General features: G+C 41.2%; 2 protein-coding genes across 4 annotated transcripts in view; one reads left to right on the top strand and one right to left on the bottom strand.

The window, feature by feature from the left end:
- LOC143517376 (solute carrier family 52, riboflavin transporter, member 2-like) overlaps window positions 1-22237 on the bottom strand; it is a 32234-nt gene extending 9997 nt beyond the window's left edge. Inside the window, exons 1-2 of one of the 2 annotated variants that reach the window (XM_077009821.1) lie at window positions 22103-22237; window positions 5450-12209 (exon numbers count right to left, since the gene is read on the bottom strand). In XM_077009821.1, the coding sequence (XP_076865936.1) occupies window positions 5836-12183 (6348 nt within the window). In that variant the 5' untranslated portion in view covers window positions 12184-12209; window positions 22103-22237 and the 3' untranslated portion in view covers window positions 5450-5835. Of the gene's footprint in view, window positions 1-5449; window positions 12210-22102 lie in introns of those variants that run through there. The other variant, XM_077009823.1, reaches the window with a different exon arrangement.
- On the top strand, window positions 549-4981 carry fbxl6 (F-box and leucine-rich repeat protein 6). 2 transcript variants are annotated; one of them, XM_077009826.1, is made up of 9 exons: window positions 549-1156; window positions 1391-1549; window positions 1731-1794; window positions 2071-2202; window positions 2547-2654; window positions 2756-2869; window positions 3299-3530; window positions 4390-4630; window positions 4827-4981. In XM_077009826.1, exons 1-9 carry the CDS (start codon window positions 549-551, stop codon window positions 4954-4956), a joined length of 1788 nt encoding a protein of 595 aa, XP_076865941.1. In that variant the 3' UTR covers window positions 4957-4981. The 2 variants fall into 2 exon arrangements, with proteins under 2 accessions (XP_076865941.1, XP_076865942.1); XM_077009827.1 differs by having other exon boundaries at window positions 4390-4633; window positions 4827-4957.
- Window positions 22238-22548: the final 311 nt, after the last annotated feature.

The following is a 22548-nucleotide window of genomic DNA, read 5'->3' as shown; positions in this document are numbered from 1 at the left end:
CTTATGGAAACGTCGTAATGTAGCGCAATTTAGCGTTTAAAAAGTAGTATTGTAGACGTATCTCTTAGTTTGTTTACCTTATGGAAACAACGTAATGTAGCGCAATTTAGCGTTTAAAAAGTAGTATTTGTAGACGTATCTCTTAGTTTGTTTACCTTTTGGAAACGTTGTAATGTAGCGCAAATTGGCGTTTAAAAAGTAGTATTGTAGTATCTCAGTTTGTTTACCTTATGGAAACGTCATGTAGCGCAAATCAGCGTTTAAAAAGTAGGATGAGCTTTAAAATAAAAGTTTTATTTTGCGTATTAGTGTATACACGGCTCAATCATTATCATGCGGAAATATCCAAGTCCCTATAAATAGGTAATACAGGTAGTAAAATGGCACTGTTTAAAACATTTTAATCAACTAGTTAACTTAATGCACAGTTGAAAACATTGCAATTGCAAACAAAGAAGAAATTATAAACAAGAAATTAACTTACTGCACTATTGAAAGGACTAAATAGTACTGCACTGTTGAAATTCGCTAGCAGGCAGGAAAAATCGATGGGTGTAGTAGGCGGCCACCAAAATAGTGACGTAAAAGCGACTTGCGCATGCGCAGTAAGCCTTGGTATGAATTTTCGATGGGTAGGAAAAATCGACAGAACACCGGGCGAGAGTGGTCCATCTTCTCGACACGACGCCCCTGGTTCCGAGGATATGCAGAAGTCGGACAGAGCAGGGCCACGTCGGAACACGACTGGACCTGCCGAAAGAAAACCAGCGAAGAGGAAGGCGAATTCACCCAACGCACCTAACAAGAAGAGGAGAAAGGGTCAGATCAGCCGAGCGGCCAGACCCAGTTACACTGTAGAGCACGGAGAGGATATGCTCCTTATTATAGCCAACACTAACCAGTTTGACCGGGTTTGGACGCCCAAACGAAAAGGATGCAAGAAGAGGAAGGTCAAGACCAAAGACACGCTGGTCAAGCGGAAGAAAGATCATGTGAAAGCCAAAGTCTCCAGGGTCACCGGGGAGGCTTCAGCGAGTGAGGTTATTTTGGAGGAACAGGAAAGCTTTGATTGGGGTCAGAGACTGCCAGAGGAGCTGCTGGTTAAAATATTTAAACTGATAGCTCTCCAAGATGGTGCCATACCATTTCTGTGCAGGTGAAGCCTGTTTTTCCATTTTAAATAACTGTATAACGTGATACAGTGACGTTGAAATATGTTTCTCGGACTCAAATGTCTGTAGTAGTGCTGTGTGGTCCTGGCTTTCAGTTCATTGAACTCATCAGTTGATTATAAAGCTGAGTAAAGTATAGCAGAAATTTTGGGCTGGGGAATTTTAACATGTGTGTTAAATGCAGATCTGTGACTTGTGTATCTGTTGTTTTTTGAAAGGGTTGGCAGAGTTTGTCGTTTATGGAATAGTGCTGCGTCTTCACCAGCACTTTGGCGCAACGTATCCATCGGCTACTGCTGGACTGAACCTGGTAAGAGTCAGTTACCTGGAACTGAACAGAAGATTAGGAACACTGTAAACTGGCTAGCACAAAACAGGTCAGTGGTGCGAGAATTTAACTTAAGCCATGTCTTCAGCTAGGTGTCAGAAATTGTGTAGCACATGACAGCTTGCTTACACATAGTCATAAATATGCAAGACCCTATCAATTGTAACCTCTTTGGGTCCAGGTTAGTTTTCCCCATCGCATTATATTATCTTTCCTGCTTTTTCTCAAAGGTTCTCACAGTTGAGGGATTTTGCACTCTGTCACTGGAAAAAGCATGTTGACTACGTGGTTCAGGTAAATCAAATTTCTCTGCTGAATGGTATGTAGAAGTGGCATTTCTCGCAATGTTTTTATTATTTACATTAATTATTTTATTTTTATTATTTATTTATTTGCATGGAAGTAGTCAAAAAAGCTCCACTTGGTGTTTTGTTTATATGATATGTCTTCTGAGCAGATCTGACTAGCCAATGATCAATATTAACTGATTAACTTTTTTTTTTTTTTTTTACACAGTGCACCACACCGCATTTCACTTCAACTTATCGGTCTTCTTTAACTGTGTTTTAGGCAGTGGCAGGTTCCTGCTCAAACCTCAAATCCCTCAAGCTGTCATACTGTATGGGCGTGACAAAAGAGGCATTCCACAATCTAAGTACTGGCTGTCCAACTCTGGAGAGCATAAATGTGCAACACACAGAGGTTTGTGTGCAGAAACATATTAATCACACTCCAGACTATGCCTACTTCCACAATAAAACCCATCTAGCCCCAGATAAAAACCTAGATCTACACTTTATGCTGATGGGTAATATGTTAAAATCATTGCAAACCTTACTAGATGGCAGGTAGGGGCACATTTACAAAAATGTACATGTTGTGTATCAAGTTTCATCTAACTGTTAAAGTATTTAGTGAACTAAATTTAATAATAACTGGAATCGACTAGGCCTCATCAGATTATACTTCCTGCAATGTTACACCAGGACACATCATTAATGTATTTATTTATTATGAATTAATAATTTCTTTCTTATGCATTGTAGTTTCAGGATGATGGCTTGGTCTCCTTCCTTGAGATGTGTGGAAATCAACTAAAAAGTCTTCTTTTTACACGCAGCTCAAAAAGTGACAAACTCCTCAATGTTTTGTGTGTAAGTCAGTTTCCACTTAACATTACGACACAGCTTGAATAAGCGCAAGTCCGTAGCACATGATTGACCTCTGTGTTGTAACTTGAAACATGTGCTTGCAGAGGGGGTGTTGTCCTGAACTCAGATTGCTGGAGATCAATACTAAGTTAGACAGTGGGCATTGCACACTTCCAATCTGCATACAGGCTTTACAGCTTGGCTGCCCCAAGCTTCAGGTACAGTAATGTAGTTTCTCAATAAGCTTTGACTTACATGCATTTTTACTGTTGCTAATACATTACTTACTAATTGATTTCCTGAAATCCTTAGATCCAATTAATTTGTGCTGAAACACATAATTGAAAACAGTAGCTCCCCGTGAGCAAATAATCATTTGCATCATATTCAGAAGTAATACCATACAGAATATTGATGAGTTTTTTTTCACTGTAGTTTAGCTTGTTTCATTTCTTGATATGCCAAAAAATATTTGAAACAATACACTACAACAGTACCACAAAATACCTTGGCATCCTGATATTGTTTCACTGCATTTAATTGTAATTTGTGGAATTACATCACCAGACTGTTGTTTTGAAGGAACTTTACATTTGATTTAAACTTTACACATTCTGTTGTTCTTTTCCTCTCCTTTTTTTTTGTAGACTTTTAGGTTGATGAATGTCAGCCCAATTCCCAAAATGATTCGCAACATTCCCAGTGCCACCCCAGGCTTCCCGGTGCTGGAGGAGTTGTGTATTGCCTCTTCCTCTCATTTATTTATGACCGATCATGACCTGCTCAAATTTCTCCATGGCTCCCCGCATCTGCGGGTGTTGGATTTGCGGGGTTGCTCCCGCATCACGGCTGCGGGACTCTATGCTCTGCCCTGCCAAGGTAATGTGTTGCTGAGGGCAAACTGAGTGGACATAAATCTGTATTATCATTACTCATTAATATTATAGGTAACTTTGTATTACAGGTACAGTTAGACATGGGCAGTCATGGCCTGGTGGTTAAGGAACTGGTCTTGTGACCGGAGGGTCGTGGGTTCAATTCCCAGACCTGAGGCTATGACTGAGGTGCCCCTGAGCAAGGCCCTTAACCCTCAATTGCTCACTTGTATAAAAAATTTGATAAAAAGTAAGTCGCTCTGGATAAGGGCGTCTGCCAAATGCCATAAATGTAATGTAAATGTAAATCAACATTGTAGTCCTACAGCTGTTTCCATGCACAATTTGTGTTATGGTTCTTCTAGTTCTTTATCATTATCGTCTGATAAAGCAGTGATTTTAGATTTTAATGTTGTAGCGCCGCAAGATATCAGTATGATTACTAGACTATATTGCAACTGTTTTATTACGCGATACGACTGTGACGACAATACGACATTGCTGTATTGTGTGTATCTGTACCTATCATAAATGTCAGTATGATAATATAAATTTATTTATGTATGATTATTCAGCCAAAGCCTCCTCTGTTAGAAGAAAGGTGAAAAGATTAATACTAACCATTCTTGTATAGAGGGCAAGGCATGTATAGACTGTGAACTAAATTTGACATGTATTAAAACTCATACACAGTGAACACTTATAAAGTTGATATTCCTAATGTTTTTACATCCTGTGTGTTATGATCAATCACTACAATGTTTTTGCTCTTCAGGGTAAAATGTTAATTTTCATATATATGACTGCAAAAGATTGCACTGTACGGCTCTCACTATATATTTACTTGCTCTCAATGGATTTAGATCTGGCGTGCTTATACTGGGGGCTGTATTTCAATAGCAATGTCATGGTGGCATCCAACAAAGGCATTCACATGCTGACTGAGAAGTGGAGCCATTCCCTGCAGGAACTGGATTTGACAAATCAGCCTTTTTCTGAGGAGGACATGGAGATTGCAATGGGGCATCTGGCCCATGGAAGTGGACTAGATCACTTTCGTTCCCTTAATCTTACTGGGACAAAGATCACACAGTCTTCACTCAGGTAGTAACGAGGTCGTTCCTGGCATGGTGTAGGAATAACTGAATGGTTGGAACTTTGTAGATACGGTGTGGTGTAGTAACTGGCTATGTTGTGACAAATTACCATTTGTTAAATTACAAGTTGCACACAGTAATGCATATTTTAAGATTTTGTATAGAAGTGAAGGTTGTTATTAAAATGTATTTCAATCTGACAGGTTACTAGTGGCACAGTCTACAACCCTGAACTACCTGAATCTGTCATCTTGTCGTTACCTCCCAAGAGGACTGAAAAGGATTTACCGTGGGCAAGAGGACATTCATCAACTCCTGGAAAAGTTGAGCTAATGCAACAAAGTTTTTATATAACAAAGTTTTTTTTAATATATATATATATATATATATATATATATATATATATATATATATATATATATATATATATATATATATATATATATATATATATATATATATATATATATATTAGTGTAAATACCATATATAGTATTTTTAATTTGTATGGGAGTTTGAGAGTATCCCTGAAGTAGACATAAAATGAATGTAAATGAATCTTTTGTGGCACAGTTGATGAATTGATTTCCAAGTGACAAGATGTTTTGCTTATTTCTTGTTTTTCTACCTTGAGTAATTTGGAGGCGAGAGTGATACACAGGAAGTCACTGTGTTTGATGGATAATAACATTAATGATTCACATACAATACAATATTCATGACAAACCATAATCTCATGATTGTTTTAGAGGATGCCAAATTTCAGCTGAATTAACACTCTCGAAATTGTAACAGCAATTGTAATGTCAATGAAAACAATTCCTGATCAGTTTTTTTTATTTGTTGTATTTTCATCATATGCAAAAGACAAAATCATTAGAGCTCTTCAATTCAAAGTCTGAAAAAATATATTGTCACTACAATTTAGAATAAAGCTTTCATTTTTTTCATCCTTGTTCCAAGCTCTTAATTAAGTAATTGTATGAAATGTACCATATCAGAAGTACCTGCATTTACAATCCTTGCTTTAATGCACCTGATTTAAAACTGATGTCAAAGATGAGAATAAACGCCCCAAATACATTGTGTAGACAGCTAAATCAGCTAAATGTTTTAAAAGAAGTAAATATTTTTCCAGGGAAAAACAGAAATATGGTTTTTGTCATGGATCACCAACAAAGACATTAATTAATTGAAAGAAAAATCTAAGGTCTACTTTTTCAAAACCAATAAGCTAAGTCCAGTGGCTGGATCTTTCATACACCCTTCCATGAGCTGTAAGTAGGTGAGATTTTCCTCCGTGTTGGGATTGAAGAAGCCCTTGGTGTCGTCATCTGGGGTGGCAAGGATTTGGTTCATTTCTTCGTCAAAATATCCTCTCTGATAGGCCACCTCCACTGGCACACGGTGACTGTGCACAGGATCAATGATGCCGCCAGTAGCGATCTGGGCTTCCAGAAGACGAATGCCATGGTCCTTGACAATGAGATCTTTCTTCAAGGCCTGGAACAATGAGATGATGTTTCCTGTGTGAGGGTCGGTGTAGCCAGTGACTGCCCTCTCAGCAGAGAGCAGTTTATTTTTCCATTCAGACCCCACTAATCCCTGATCTACTGCTTCCTCTACTGAGAGTTTCTTATTCTTCACGGGATCAATCACATATCCAGTAGCAGCCTGTGCCTCCAGTAAAACCAGTGAGGTTCCAGGTTTCAAAAGTCCTTTGCGTTTGGCTTCATAAATGCTCATTTTCTCTTTAGTGGACTGTACAAACACACCTGCAATGCTGTCAGTTCCCTGCAGGTACCTGCGCACAGATTCAAGACTGCTGATGTGATCCACCGTCAACTTTCCAGCACTTAGTTCTTCATACGTCTTCTCATCAATGATTTTAGATTTCACCAACTCCTGAGCTGTCACTTGTCTTTTGATGCCTTTGAAGCTTGGAATCTTTTTGATTTGGGGTGGGGTAGCAACAGGAACGTTAGAGGTTTTCTGTTGTAAAATTGTCAGAACATGCTCCAAAAAGTATTCAATGGTTATTGTGCCAGACTTAAACTGCTGCACAAGATCTCTTCTCTTTTCCTCTGTGACGTATTTAGAGTATAAGAGTTCCCACAGAGAGACCACCTGTCCTTGGAATTTTCCTCCTGCCTTGTTTGTGGTTGTCGATTTGAGAATTGTCTTTGTGTATTCGTCAACGAAGAAGTAAAGTTCTCCCTTCTTTACTATAACAAGCAGGCTTAGATCTGTTTCTGGATCTTTCACACACCTTTCAACAAGCTGTAAGTAGGTGAGATTTTCCTCCGTGTTGGGGTCGAAGAAGCCCTTGGTGTCGTCATCTGGGGTGGCAAGGATTTGGTTCATTTCTTCGTCAAAATATCCTCTCTGATAGGCCACCTCCACTGGCACACGGTGACTGTGCACAGGATCAATGATGCCGCCAGTAGCGATCTGGGCTTCCAGAAGACGAATGCCATGGTCCTTGACAATGAGATCTTTCTTCAAGGCCTGGAACAATGAGATGATGTTTCCTGTGTGAGGGTCGGTGTAGCCAGTGACTGCCCTCTCAGCAGAGAGCAGTTTATTTTTCCATTCAGACCCCACTAATCCCTGATCTACTGCTTCCTCTACTGAGAGTTTCTTATTCTTCACGGGATCAATCACATATCCAGTAGCAGCCTGTGCCTCCAGTAAAACCAGTGAGGTTCCAGGTTTCAAAAGTCCTTTGCGTTTGGCTTCATAAATGCTCATTTTCTCTTTAGTGGACTGTACAAACACACCTGCAATGCTGTCAGTTCCCTGCAGGTACCTGCGCACAGATTCAAGACTGCTGATGTGATCCACCGTCACCTTTCCAGCACTTAGTTCTTCATACGTTTTCTCATCAATGATTTTAGATTTCACCAACTCCTGAGCTGTCACTTGTCTTTTGATGCCTTTGAAGCTTGGAATCTTTTTGATTTGGGGTGGGGTAGCAACAGGAACGTTAGAGGTTTTCTGTTGTAAAATTGTCAGAACATGCTCCAAAAAGTATTCAATGGTTATTGTGCCAGACTTAAACTGCTGCACAAGATCTCTTCTCTTTTCCTCTGTGACGTATTTAGAGTATAAGAGTTCCCACAGAGAGACCACCTGTCCTTGGAATTTTCCTCCTGCCTTGTTTGTGGTTGTCGATTTGAGAATTGTCTTTGTGTATTCGTCAACGAAGAAGTAAAGTTCTCCCTTCTTTACTATAACAAGCAGGCTTAGATCTGTTTCTGGATCTTTCACACACCTTTCAACAAGCTGTAAGTAGGTGAGATTTTCCTCCGTGTTGGGGTCGAAGAAGCCCTTGGTGTCGTCATCTGGGGTGGCAAGGATTTGGTTCATTTCTTCGTCAAAATATCCTCTCTGATAGGCCACCTCCACTGGCACACGGTGACTGTGCACAGGATCAATGATGCCGCCAGTAGCGATCTGGGCTTCCAGAAGACGAATGCCATGGTCCTTGACAATGAGATCTTTCTTCAAGGCCTGGAACAATGAGATGATGTTTCCTGTGTGAGGGTCGGTGTAGCCAGTGACTGCCCTCTCAGCAGAGAGCAGTTTATTTTTCCATTCAGACCCCACTAATCCCTGATCTACCGCTTCCTCTACTGAGAGTTTCTTATTCTTCACGGGATCAATCACATATCCAGTAGCAGCCTGTGCCTCCAGTAAAACCAGTGAGGTTCCAGGTTTCAAAAGTCCTTTGCGTTTGGCTTCATAAATGCTCATTTTCTCTTTAGTGGACTGTACAAACACACCTGCAATGCTGTCAGTTCCCTGCAGGTACCTGCGCACAGATTCAAGACTGCTGATGTGATCCACCGTCACCTTTCCAGCACTTAGTTCTTCATACGTCTTCTCATCAATGATTTTAGATTTCACCAACTCCTGAGCTGTCACTTGTCTTTTGATGCCTTTGAAGCTTGGAATCTTTTTGATTTGGGGTGGGGTAGCAACAGGAACGTTAGAGGTTTTCTGTTGTAAAATTGTCAGAACATGCTCCAAAAAGTATTCAATGGTTATTGTGCCAGACTTAAACTGCTGCACAAGATCTCTTCTCTTTTCCTCTGTGACGTATTTAGAGTATAAGAGTTCCCACAGAGAGACCACCTGTCCTTGGAATTTTCCTCCTGCCTTGTTTGTGGTTGTCGATTTGAGAATTGTCTTTGTGTATTCGTCAACGAAGAAGTAAAGTTCTCCCTTCTTTACTATAACAAGCAGGCTTAGATCTGTTTCTGGATCTTTCACACACCTTTCAACAAGCTGTAAGTAGGTGAGATTTTCCTCCGTGTTGGGGTCGAAGAAGCCCTTGGTGTCGTCATCTGGGGTGGCAAGGATTTGGTTCATTTCTTCGTCAAAATATCCTCTCTGATAGGCCACCTCCACTGGCACACGGTGACTGTGCACAGGATCAATGATGCCGCCAGTAGCGATCTGGGCTTCCAGAAGACGAATGCCATGGTCCTTGACAATGAGATCTTTCTTCAAGGCCTGGAACAATGAGATGATGTTTCCTGTGTGAGGGTCGGTGTAGCCAGTGACTGCCCTCTCAGCAGAGAGCAGTTTATTTTTCCATTCAGACCCCACTAATCCCTGATCTACCGCTTCCTCTACTGAGAGTTTCTTATTCTTCACGGGATCAATCACATATCCAGTAGCAGCCTGTGCCTCCAGTAAAACCAGTGAGGTTCCAGGTTTCAAAAGTCCTTTGCGTTTGGCTTCATAAATGCTCATTTTCTCTTTAGTGGACTGTACAAACACACCTGCAATGCTGTCAGTTCCCTGCAGGTACCTGCGCACAGATTCAAGACTGCTGATGTGATCCACCGTCACCTTTCCAGCACTTAGTTCTTCATACGTCTTCTCATCAATGATTTTAGATTTCACCAACTCCTGAGCTGTCACTTGTCTTTTGATGCCTTTGAAGCTTGGAATCTTTTTGATTTGGGGTGGGGTAGCAACAGGAACGTTAGAGGTTTTCTGTTGTAAAATTGTCAGAACATGCTCCAAAAAGTATTCAATGGTTATTGTGCCAGACTTAAACTGCTGCACAAGATCTCTTCTCTTTTCCTCTGTGACGTATTTAGAGTATAAGAGTTCCCACAGAGAGACCACCTGTCCTTGGAATTTTCCTCCTGCCTTGTTTGTGGTTGTCGATTTGAGAATTGTCTTTGTGTATTCGTCAACGAAGAAGTAAAGTTCTCCCTTCTTTACTATAACAAGCAGGCTTAGATCTGTTTCTGGATCTTTCACACACCTTTCAACAAGCTGTAAGTAGGTGAGATTTTCCTCCGTGTTGGGGTCGAAGAAGCCCTTGGTGTCGTCATCTGGGGTGGCAAGGATTTGGTTCATTTCTTCGTCAAAATATCCTCTCTGATAGGCCACCTCCACTGGCACACGGTGACTGTGCACAGGATCAATGATGCCGCCAGTAGCGATCTGGGCTTCCAGAAGACGAATGCCATGGTCCTTGACAATGAGATCTTTCTTCAAGGCCTGGAACAATGAGATGATGTTTCCTGTGTGAGGGTCGGTGTAGCCAGTGACTGCCCTCTCAGCAGAGAGCAGTTTATTTTTCCATTCAGACCCCACTAATCCCTGATCTACTGCTTCCTCTACTGAGAGTTTCTTATTCTTCACGGGATCAATCACATATCCAGTAGCAGCCTGTGCCTCCAGTAAAACCAGTGAGGTTCCAGGTTTCAAAAGTCCTTTGCGTTTGGCTTCATAAATGCTCATTTTCTCTTTAGTGGACTGTACAAACACACCTGCAATGCTGTCAGTTCCCTGCAGGTACCTGCGCACAGATTCAAGACTGCTGATGTGATCCACCGTCACCTTTCCAGCACTTAGTTCTTCATACGTCTTCTCATCAATGATTTTAGATTTCACCAACTCCTGAGCTGTCACTTGTCTTTTGATGCCTTTGAAGCTTGGAATCTTTTTGATTTGGGGTGGGGTAGCAACAGGAACGTTAGAGGTTTTCTGTTGTAAAATTGTCAGAACATGCTCCAAAAAGTATTCAATGGTTATTGTGCCAGACTTAAACTGCTGCACAAGATCTCTTCTCTTTTCCTCTGTGACGTATTTAGAGTATAAGAGTTCCCACAGAGAGACCACCTGTCCTTGGAAGTTTCCTCCTGCCTTGTTTGTGGTTGTCGATTTGAGAATTGTCTTTGTGTATTCGTCAACGAAGAAGTAAAGTTCTCCCTTCTTTACTATAACAAGCAGGCTTAGATCTGTTTCTGGATCTTTCACACACCTTTCAACAAGCTGTAAGTAGGTGAGATTTTCCTCCGTGTTGGGGTCGAAGAAGCCCTTGGTGTCGTCATCTGGGGTGGCAAGGATTTGGTTCATTTCTTCGTCAAAATATCCTCTCTGATAGGCCACCTCCACTGGCACACGGTGACTGTGCACAGGATCAATGATGCCGCCAGTAGCGATCTGGGCTTCCAGAAGACGAATGCCATGGTCCTTGACAATGAGATCTTTCTTCAAGGCCTGGAACAATGAGATGATGTTTCCTGTGTGAGGGTCGGTGTAGCCAGTGACTGCCCTCTCAGCAGAGAGCAGTTTATTTTTCCATTCAGACCCCACTAATCCCTGATCTACCGCTTCCTCTACTGAGAGTTTCTTATTCTTCACGGGATCAATCACATATCCAGTAGCAGCCTGTGCCTCCAGTAAAACCAGTGAGGTTCCAGGTTTCAAAAGTCCTTTGCGTTTGGCTTCATAAATGCTCATTTTCTCTTTAGTGGACTGTACAAACACACCTGCAATGCTGTCAGTTCCCTGCAGGTACCTGCGCACAGATTCAAGACTGCTGATGTGATCCACCGTCACCTTTCCAGCACTTAGATCTTCATACGTCTTCTGGTCAATAATTTTTGATTGTAGCATTTCATGTGAAGACACTACCTTACGAAGCCCTCTGAATGTAACAGAGACTGGAAAGAGCAGCAAGCCAGTTTGTGAATCTACAGTGCACCTCTCCATCATAAGTGGATATGAGAGGTTTTCCTGAGAGTTGGGATCATGCAAGACTCTTACTGCATCAGTCTGGTCTGTGACTATGCCTTTTTCACAGTGCCCCCTCTCACACGCTTGCTCTTCTGAAATATAACACCTCTCAATAGGGTCATAAATGCCTGTAGTAGAGATCTGTGCTTGAAGCAATCTGATGGCATAATCTTTTGAAATCACACCTTTCTGCATTGCCTGGAATATTGAGATTGGTTGCTTGCTATGGGGACACAGATAACCCATCCGGGCCTTTTCGGCAGATTGTAGTTTCTCCTTCATCTCTGGGCCCACAATTCCTTCTTTCACAGCATCTTCCACGGAGAGTTTTCTGTTCTTGATAGGATCAATGATTCCCTCAGTTGCAGCTTGTGCTTCTAAAAGGGCCAGACATGTCTCTGATTTTAGGACTCGTTTCTTCAGGGCTTGGTATATGGTTAGAATCTCGTTTGATGTTTCAAGAAACACTCCAGCCACTGCCCTCTTGGGCTGGCAATGTTCCAGAGATTGCATTTTCTGTATATGTCTTCCTTCCAGACCTGTACATGAAACAAGGATAAAATAAACAATCTTAATGTGAGCCCAGACAGTTCTAAATAACATTTGTTTATAAACATGATAAAATGGCAGAACAATACCACCTAGGTGTGTTCTATGCTTTTGCCCAATATGTACATGTTGGTGAATTTTTGTGCAAAACATAATGGTATAAATGTACTATACTGTAACGCAGGGGTGTCCATTACGTCGATCTCGATCGACCGGTTGATTTTATACACAACGCTGTTAAAACTTAAAAATTAAGAGACCACTGCAAATTTTCTAAAAATCAGTATGTATTGCATGTATGACAGCCATTCCATCCCAGTGTTAGTTGAATTCCAACCCAAGTACACCTCATTCTACTTAATGTGCTTCTGATTAGGTGATCACCTTAAGCAAATCTTATTTACAGAAGAAAAGTATAAAAAACCTGACCTGTGGTCATCACAATCCTCTTGCAATAGGACAAAATGAATGGCAAAACAAGTGCTAGGAACAGCTCAAAAGTAAAAAAAAAAAAAAAAACTATTAACCATGCCAAAGGAGTTGGAAAAAAAACCTTGAGTGAGGAAAAAAGGGCTTAATTCTGTCTTTACTGGCAGAAGGATACAGTGAGCATCATGTTGCTTCCATCCTTCAAATTTCTAATACGGCAGTTCATTACAACAGGGTCAAGCAGCAGACATTGGGGACAACAAAGCTAGAGACCGGCAGAGAGCGAAATCGACTCTTCGCTGACTGGGAAGACTGTCACCTTATTTGAATGTCAAGTGCATGGCAAGAACAGTTTGTAGCAAGCTCATAGAGGCAGGGCTCAAGTTATGTAACACTAGAAAAAAGCCTTTCATCAATAAGAAGCCAATGAGAGCCAGGATGAAGTTTTCAAAAGACCATAAGGATTGGACCACAGAGGACTGGAGTCAGGTAATCTTTTTTCATGAGTCCAATTTTCAGCTTTGCCCAACACCTGGTTAACTATTGTTTAGATGGTGACCTGGACACGCCACAGTGAAATTTGGTGGAGGATCTGTGATGATCTGGGGATGCTTCAGAAAGGCTGGAATTGGGCAGATTCATTATTGCATATGAAGGATTTATGAATCAAGCCACATACAAGGTTTTCCTGGAAAACACTTGTTTCCTTCTACTCTGTCAATTTTCCCCAACTCAGAGGACTGGTTTTTCCAGCAGGACAATGCTCCGTGCCACACAGCTAGGTGTGGCAATCAATGTGTGGATGAAGAACCACCAGATCAAGACTCTGTCCTAGCCAGCCCAATCTCCAGACCTGATCCCCTTTGAAAACCTCTGGAATGTAATCAAGAGGAAGATGGACAGTCACAAGCCATCAAACAAAGCTGAACTGCTTGAATTTTTGCGCCAGGAATGGCATAAGGTCACCCAAAAACAGTGTGACTGGTGGAAAGCATGTCAGGATGCACCTTTTTTAGCAAGGTGTACCTAATAAAGTGGCCAGTAAGTGTATACCTATAAAATCAGAGAAACTGACTTCATACTTTTCTTCAGGTGTATTGTAGTTAAATTATTTTTTACTGTGATGTGATCTACCATTCAGGACACTGATAGTTTGTATGCAGTAGTAATTGTAACAAAGAGTCAAAAGTCAAAGAGAACTTTATTGTCATTCAGACTTCACACAAATGCACAGCTGAACGAGATTGCGTTTCTCCAAACTCCAGTGTTAAAGCACCGGAACCCAGAGTGGCCGCTGAAACTAGTGTGCGCCGGCTTCGCAGAATGGGAGAGAAAAATAGAGAGATAACATTGGGAGGAGACAAAAAAATATGACCACAGATTAATCTCACAAACAGGACAACAGTCTGTGTGCATGTAAAAAATCTCCATTGCACATACAAGCATATGATAACACAGACAGTAAGCAGTGAGAGGCGTGATCCATTCAGATGGGGAGGGGGGAGCCAGAGGCCTGACACAGAGTTTTTGTGTCAAAGTTCACGGTTGAAGGCGAGAGCCATCTCTTACAGTCTCTGTGTGGGGGTAGGAGCAGGTAACCAAGACAACGACCTTCTGGAAGAGATTTGTTTGGGCGCCAATGCAGATAAGCAGAATGAAGAATTTAGCAAGGAGCTAGTCTGTGAGCTTTTGAGCACACAAACTTCTTTTAAGTAAGTGGTCTTTCAACTGATCCAACTTCACATGTAGAGCATTGATTCCATCCACGATCGCCTCCAAGCTTTTACCAACAATTACAGTCTGTGTTCCAACAGTTCTACCCACCGCATTAATCATATTGAGCACTTGGCGTGAGCGTTCGTTAACTGACCCCACTCTTTTAATTTCCCCATACATCAGGGCAATGCCTAATCCAATCAGCAGAGCCACAGCGATCAAAGTTCCAAATAAGAACACGTCCTCAATATCTTCCAGGGTGAGAGGCGCAAGACACAAACTACGCCACATCCCCCATGAGTCAAACACATATCCAGATGAGAACGTTCCGTCTGGGTTGTGGGTTCTCCCGCACCGTGACTCCTTGTGGAAAAAATAGTGTCAATTGCGTTGAGACCACCTGATCAAATCCATTTTCTTGTTAAAATTCGAAGAACAAAGTCAGGTTACTAAGATGAGACAAAGAATCTAAGCTGAGCTGAACAGAGGGAAGGGAGTGCAGGAGCAGAGATAAAGTGCGACCGCCTCTCATGAAAGCCGGAAGAATTGTGTATTGGGTTTATACCTGAATTACGGTGGGTAACATTCATTGACTTGGCTAGTTTTATGTTGTAATGGCATGCTAACTGGATTATTTTGATAGGAAGCGTAGGTTTGGAGAAATATACCCTTGAGCTTGCGACATTTCTTGTTGCTGTAGTTAAGGGAGATTGTAACTACATTCCTGAATAATGTAATGTTTTAATTGTTCTGCTCGGCTGTACTGTCGGCTGCTTCTTCTGGCTGCTTTACTTCAGCTGCTCTTCTGGTGCTATACTGCCTTGTCATGCCGTCATTGGGCCATGCTGAGGCTTCGGCGTGGGGTTATTGCTACAAGAGCTTGGCACTGAGCTCAGTTGGGCTTATTACTGCATGCTTGCAGAGTTAGAGAGGTGGACATTTGGGACTTAATTTTTGTTAGGGTAGTTTTTTCCGTTTTGTATATTTGTACAATTATTATGTAGTCTTCTTTTGTTTTGATGTTTTGTGCATTGTGATTTTGTTGACTTTTATTTGGGTTTTGTAGGGTATATTTCCTTTTGGTTGTGACCTGACATCCATCTGTTTAAGGCTCCTGGCCCTGGATTTGGGAGCTAGCTGAGCAGTGAGATTCATATAACTATCTGGTCACTGTTTTGTGAGTGCATGGGGGTGTGTAGTATGAACATAGTGTGAACTCGTCTCTTCCATCCAGGTCTTGGGTCTCCCTCTACCTTATGCACCGTCTTGGTCAATATGGTGGCTTGGTGGTTAGCATGTTTGCCTCTCAGCACTGGGGTCTTGGGCTCAAGTCCCTATCTCAGTGGAGTTTCTATGTTCTTCCTGTGTCTGTGTGGGTTTCCTGTGGGGTCTCCAGTTTCCTCCCACAGTCCAAAAACATGGAGGTTAGGTCAACTGTGACTGTTTCTTCATGTCCAATAAAAACAGTTATCTGGGTGTGTGTGTGCTTGTATGCCTGGTGGTGGAGGGTGCTCTGTTACTAGGGTCTGTCCTCTCTCCCCATCCTGCACTCAATTCAGCTGTGGATTCTGGTAGAGTGTATAAGTGTGCTGCTTCTTGCTGGTGTGTGTGTGACTTGTACCTGTGTTCAAATTAAGTGACCTTGTGTAACGCGGGGTGTACAGACCGGTACACACCGCGTAAGAAAATGAAGGGAGTATTGAACCCAAATGCCGTTAGGAACCAAATGGGATGAATGCTTATAATTAGGACTGTGTGTATGAAATAAGCACACGCGAACAAAAACGAAAGTGACTCTGCATACACACACCGTAGCAAAACGAAACCCAAAACTGACGCGGAATAAACTCAACGCACGAAAATGAACTAAACCGTAAAAAAAAGAGAGAAAATAACAAAGACAACGGAAAGAACGCGGAATAACTTCGACGCGTGAAAATAGAACTAAGGATGCCAGGGGAATACTGGCAGCAGGCGAATGCCGCAACAAAACAAAACCCTTCCCAAAATAAAAGAATAACCGACAGGAAAGATAACAGCGGGAGGAAAACTTGAGAGAGGCCAGGGAGCGGCGCAGGAGGTAAGTACTCGAATAAGTAATAGGTAAGAGAGAGAGATTAAGGTGGCGAGACACCTTACAATGAAATGCAACTCCAGAGAAAGAAGAGAAGGGCTGATAGCGTACCGGCAAGACCAAAACGAATCAGCAATGATCTCCAAAAGCTTCCTAAGAAGCCATCGCAACAGGTGAGACGGATCATTGCTGATTGCGTGGATGTAGTCTAGGGCTGACTCGGGTGCCCCTAGTGGAGGTAGATGGTGTGGCATCCGAGCCAGCCCTGACACCTTGGCTATATAAATGGAACATTCATTCATCTTGTGAATGCCGGTGCAATTAATTCATGTTGTGATATGCCCAGATATTAAGTACAACAGCTCTTCTTACTACCCATTGTTTTTTATGATTGATTATTAATAAAGATGTGAATTTGTCCTGATGATGCATATCTCTGTCCGTTATTCTTCCATTGACTTGGAAGCCTTGAGTGGGGAAATTTGATTTGTAGTTCGTCTATATTTTTATGTAGTTAGGCTAAGCTCACTATGGCCACATAAAGGTAGGTTACTGTTTGTATTTTTTGTTTGATGCAAATATAAATGTGCTGTGCATTGTTCAGAAGCATAAATTTTTTATACACATGAAATCCAGCAAACTATCCCAGTATTGTGCATGTTTGTGTACCAGATACGAAAGGAACGAACTACATTTATTCACTTTACATTAACCGAACAGTAACGTTACTTTCTTACATATCTTTGTTTACAATCTAATTTTCTTTGACTTAATTATGGTTTTGTGAAGTGTTGTAACTTGATTATATAAAGTTGATCACATAGGCTAAGCGTCATCAAATTATACAGGGCAATTGCGATAAAACAGTCATGGTTTACTTTGAAAAGTATATACTAGAAAAGATGGATAAAGAAGAACATTGTAAATAATAATATTAAATAATAATAACTGTATGGATAAAATCAGCTTAATTTGCTTTAACTGTTAAATTAATAATTTATAATGTAGACAATGACGAATGTGTGCAATTTTTCTGGCATTTATTTAAAGATTTTACTGGCTATTTCGATTTGAGTCACCCAGTATTATAAAACAGCATTTGTATCCCCCTGCTGTAGGCTATTTGAAGAGACTACATACATTGTTAGATATAAATAAGGCAGGAGAGGTTCTGAGCACAAGACTGATGGGGTACTTTCATATAACATGAATGAAGGCAAGTTTTCATTTTTTTTAGTAGTAATTAAATGATTGATTGTGTCCTCTGATTGGTTAAAAAAAAAAAAAACTTTTAGATTTTCCAGACACATAAGGTATATTTGCACAAAAATTTGCTTCGGTTTCAAGCGCAAGAAAGCCAACAGCTTTATTATGCAGTGTTACACGACTGCTTTAAGGACTGAACTAAGAGCTCATAAAACTCATCACCTGCACATGCATGATTGTGTAAGTTAATAATACATATACTACTGCACTGGCACTTAAATGTTTTTTTTCCCCCCACAGTTTAATAAGACCCGTCAGTCAGATTAGCCAAAAAGACACTGCTGCATGACATTGCTAAGACATTGCTAATGTTGGCACTACTGAACTGAACTTAGCTAACTAGCGTCATGTTCAGGAGGCTCTAAAATAATGCTTTCGTTAACACAGATTTATTGAGATCAAAAGAGGATGTACCGGGTTTTGTTGCACCACAACAGCTGCATACAAAAGCCTATAATGTGCAGACTGGGAAATGCCAAGCAATGGTTGATCCAACTCAACTGGCCAAATCAAACTTTCCTGCAGTCTGAACCCAACATGCACACTAGATGACTCCTGCCAGTGATCTTCCAGCTACAAACCAAACTTAGCGTACTCGAGATATCCCCCAAGATGTGTCCCCCACTCCTCAGGGCAATTGTGGATTGTATCCAAAAGCACTTTGGTGGGATAATGGAAGACCCTGAACTGATTGCTGCAGCAACCCTTTTGCCAAAATTCAAGACGACCTGGACCAAGAGGGATGATCGCATAGAAGCAGGTACGATTTCATTGTTGGATATCATACAGTAATCAGTTGTTACTGATTTATCCCTAGTTCTGTCCACTCTGCACTCCACAATGACACTATACTGAGGGGAAACTATGTGCCTTTCTACACAAGTTAATCAAAGTTGAGTTGTCTTTTGCAAGCCACACACAATGTATGATGATAAGATAATCAGATAATCAGACAACATTCTTGTGGATCTTTTATGTCTGACACACTTCATCTGTCTCGCCTCCAGTTGAGTTAACAAAAACACATTTTTGTCAGATGAGGAAGAAAGAAGGAGAAAACAGGTTTTCCAACAAATTCATGACAAGATGTCACAGCAATAGCAAATTGACATTTCATTATATGAATTGCTGGGAGTGCCTTTGTTGGAATATTAACTAGACTTTGGACTGTGCAATTGTAAAATAATCATGTGTGATTATTACTGGATTAGCAACCGCATTAGACACCTTGTTATGAGTTTGTCTGAGATGGCACGGGTGCATCTCTGTGCATCATCAGCTCTTCCTCTGACAACCCATTATACATATTGGCAGAAGCACTGCAACAGCTTGATTGTGTGTATACCAGCTGATAACACAATCATTCAATAAGACCAATGGTCATTATGGCATTATCTTCAAGAAACACCCAAACAGAAACCTGGTGTAGTGTCTGGAGTAAGGCCAACTGTATGAAACAGGATCAATATGTAACCTCTGACCATGATGAAGACTAGGTTATTTCTAGTTTGCTAGGAAATCTTTCACACAATGCCACCGTTTATGTGGGCAACAGTATTAATAAATCAGCGTGTAATGCCGTTAATGATGTTAGTCTCCAGCTTTTGGTCTTTTATTTTTATAACTAGCTCACAATGAACTTTATCATGATTCATTCCATAGGCTTGTGTATTTTGATGCTGTAGAAAATGATATGATGTATTATTCATTATTCATTCATTATAACTGTGAAAGCTCAACACTTTATTTACAGTAAACTATCCCCATAGGGTACAAGCAGCACAGAGCAGGGCAGACATGGCAAACACTGACCAAAAATGGCACAGAACAATTCAGTAACCAAATTTCAAACAGTACCAAGAAGAAAAGATGGGGGAAAGAGGAAGGCATTCAGCTAAATCAAAGCGATCTGAGATCAAAACTGTCCAGTAAGACTGTTTCTTGTTTAACAGGTCTCTTTGTAGGTCCTGGGTGTGAACATCACAGAGGACCTCTCCTGGACTATTGGAAGATCATTGGCATCTCTCTCAACTCCTTCAGTACACCACCCATGACACCCGTAAATCCCTCTTTATTGCAGGTGTTCCCACCTACACACTGCATAGCTTGTTCAGCCTGCTGCCCTCAGGGAGGAGCCTGCAGAGCCAGGACCAGTAGATGGGGAACCAGTAGACGGGGACCAGCAGACAGGGGGACCAGCAGACGGGGGGACCAGCAGACTGGGGGACCAGCAGACGGGGGGACCGGCAGACGGGGGGACCAGACAGCTGAACTCTCTTCCTGCTCCAACGCCCTTTGCCTCCCCCCCCCCCCCCCCCCGTAATTCTCTACATCAATAACTCAGGCTTCTGTGACTGCAAACCTTCAAGAACTGACTTTGCACTCCATCAATCTGGTATTCAAGATCTGGTCACACACTCGTTGCACTTCCACCACTTCAAACAACATATGAGCTTCTCAAATTTGCATTATTGTTCATGTTTGCAGGTCGTACTACATTCTTAAATTCTGTTAGCGCATTATGTTACGATTTTGCACTGGTCATACCAAATCTTTTACTCTGTTAGTACATATGCTACTTTACTGTACTTGCCACTTGCTACTAGATTATGCTACCTTTGTATTATATTTTACATTTGTTTATGTGACGTGCGGGCAGGCCGAAGGATGAGACACGGAATCCTTCCTTGGCGACAGACGTCACTTTTATTTTTATAACAAATAGCGCAGTATGCGCACGTAGAACACACGTACACGAAAAACGTGCAGACTCAGACAACGATGAGCACAGGACACTGCGCGAACGCACATTAAATAGATAAACCACATAAACCCCATGTGATGACGAGCCACAGGTGAGACGGATTATCACAGGACGAAACCACACCCACAGAGATCCACTGACGTAGACAAGCAGAGGCGGACGACGTAAACACACGCCCAAAGGGGAGGGGCCGGGGTCCTCAACGTGACAGTTTATAGTCTATCACTTAGTTAATGTTATAGACTATTTGGTTTACTTAGTTAATGTTTATTGTGTAGTTTATTTAATATTGAATGTTTATAGCTGCACCTGGGTAGGAGAGTAATACAATTTAAATTCTCTGTATGTCTTGTACATACTGCAGTATTGAAAATAAAAATCTTTTATTTATTTTTTTTATCGGATTTTTTATATTACTTTGGGTTATTGCATAAGTATATTTAGTAAAATCTCTTATTATCTTTAGCATGAAATCCACAGATCAGTGAAAAGACTATGAGTGAATAAAAGCCTTTGCAAGGAAGCGTCCAAGAAACATTCAATTGTGCAAGCAAATCATTTTTTGTTTTATTTCAACATTCAAATCATGTTGAAATGCACTGATGAAAATGGAATAAGCTCTCTTCTATTGCAAAGATCATTCTAAGTATAGCACTAGATGATCACTGAATATGTACAGTGATGTACCAGTCCTTCAATCAGAAGGTACATACACTTAAATTCAACATGAAAAATAACATTTACTGGCAAACACTAAATGTCTTGCACCACAGCAGTGAAAGTGGCAGGAATGTTCTTTAACAAGTTCACAGATGTAATGGGGAATACATAGTTTATTAAAACATTGTTTTCTTTGTGAGAGACAGACAGGTTTCTGTGTTCGTGTTTCATCATGAATAGGCTAGTAACCGGTGAATAGCATTCTTTCCACATGATGTAAAATAGTATTGAAAACTTGGTCAACATACTCGGAAGTTTCAGCTTCCTGAACAAAGGCATGTGTATCCGAACATCTGGAATGTGTTACTTTTTTGTGGCTAGTGATTGTTGGGTATGGACACCACCAGACACACCTATGGGATTTAAGTTTTCTATGCAACAACACATTCAAACACATTAATTGTGCTTACTTGTATGCTACGTATGACAGAAGGCTAAACTGAAGTTATTTGAAACTGAACCTATAAAGGAGTGGCTTTTCTCCACAAACTGGTACAAACAGAAATAAAAACATTTTGCATTTTTGGTACATTTGTATACCGTAAGGGAGAGAAATTCATACTTGTAAGACTAACACTGTGTCTTTAGTCATTAGCACTGAGTTGCACTACATCTCATTCTGTTGCCATAGCTGTCAGAGATGGTTAAAGAAGAACTCTGTGTGTAAATGTTTATGGCTTCTTTATGGCATTTATGTCACAAACGTCAAACTCCCACAACACACTGACCCGACTCTAACTCCTACTGTTACATGTCAACACAGGCGTGGGTGTCCTTGAACACACCCTCACAAGACTCAAGAATTTCACCACTTTCACTTAGAATAAAAAGTCTTATAATGAAAGCAGCTCTTTCAGCTTAGTAGTACGCAGAGCTAACGCAGGTGATGGCTAGATTTGGACATGACAGCTTACCTTGAACGATGAGATGTTACAGCTTCAAACAGAACTAAAGTCTGGCAGAGAGCAAGTGAGGACGGTCACAAGCACACCGATACGTGTGGTGGGTAAGGTGCACAGTCAGACAGCCGCTTCGACAGCTTATCTAGGAAACAGGGCCCCACCCCCTTAGCACACCCTTTTCTCTGTGGAGTAACACCCCCATCCATCCCACACCCTCGCAAATTTGATCATGAGCACAAACATAATTGCAATTTTTAATGAGAAAACTGCAACTTTTTTATAAGTTGTTCTGCTGTTGTTTGAATGTAGTCGCGGGTCACTAGCAGTTCTTTCTTTTAATAACGCAAAGGAATTACCGGTACATTCAAACGTAACATCGGGGTGGCATCTTGTAAAATAAATCTGGACTTCTCAAAAACGTAGTTAAAGGACTCCTGGCATAAAGGTGAAGTGATCTG

Source organism: Brachyhypopomus gauderio, chromosome 6 (assembly GCF_052324685.1).
Source record: "Brachyhypopomus gauderio isolate BG-103 chromosome 6, BGAUD_0.2, whole genome shotgun sequence".
Classification (NCBI taxonomy): domain Eukaryota; kingdom Metazoa; phylum Chordata; class Actinopteri; order Gymnotiformes; family Hypopomidae; genus Brachyhypopomus; species Brachyhypopomus gauderio.
Note: the sequence above shows the minus strand (reverse complement) of the source record. Positions and strands in the feature narration are given on the sequence as shown.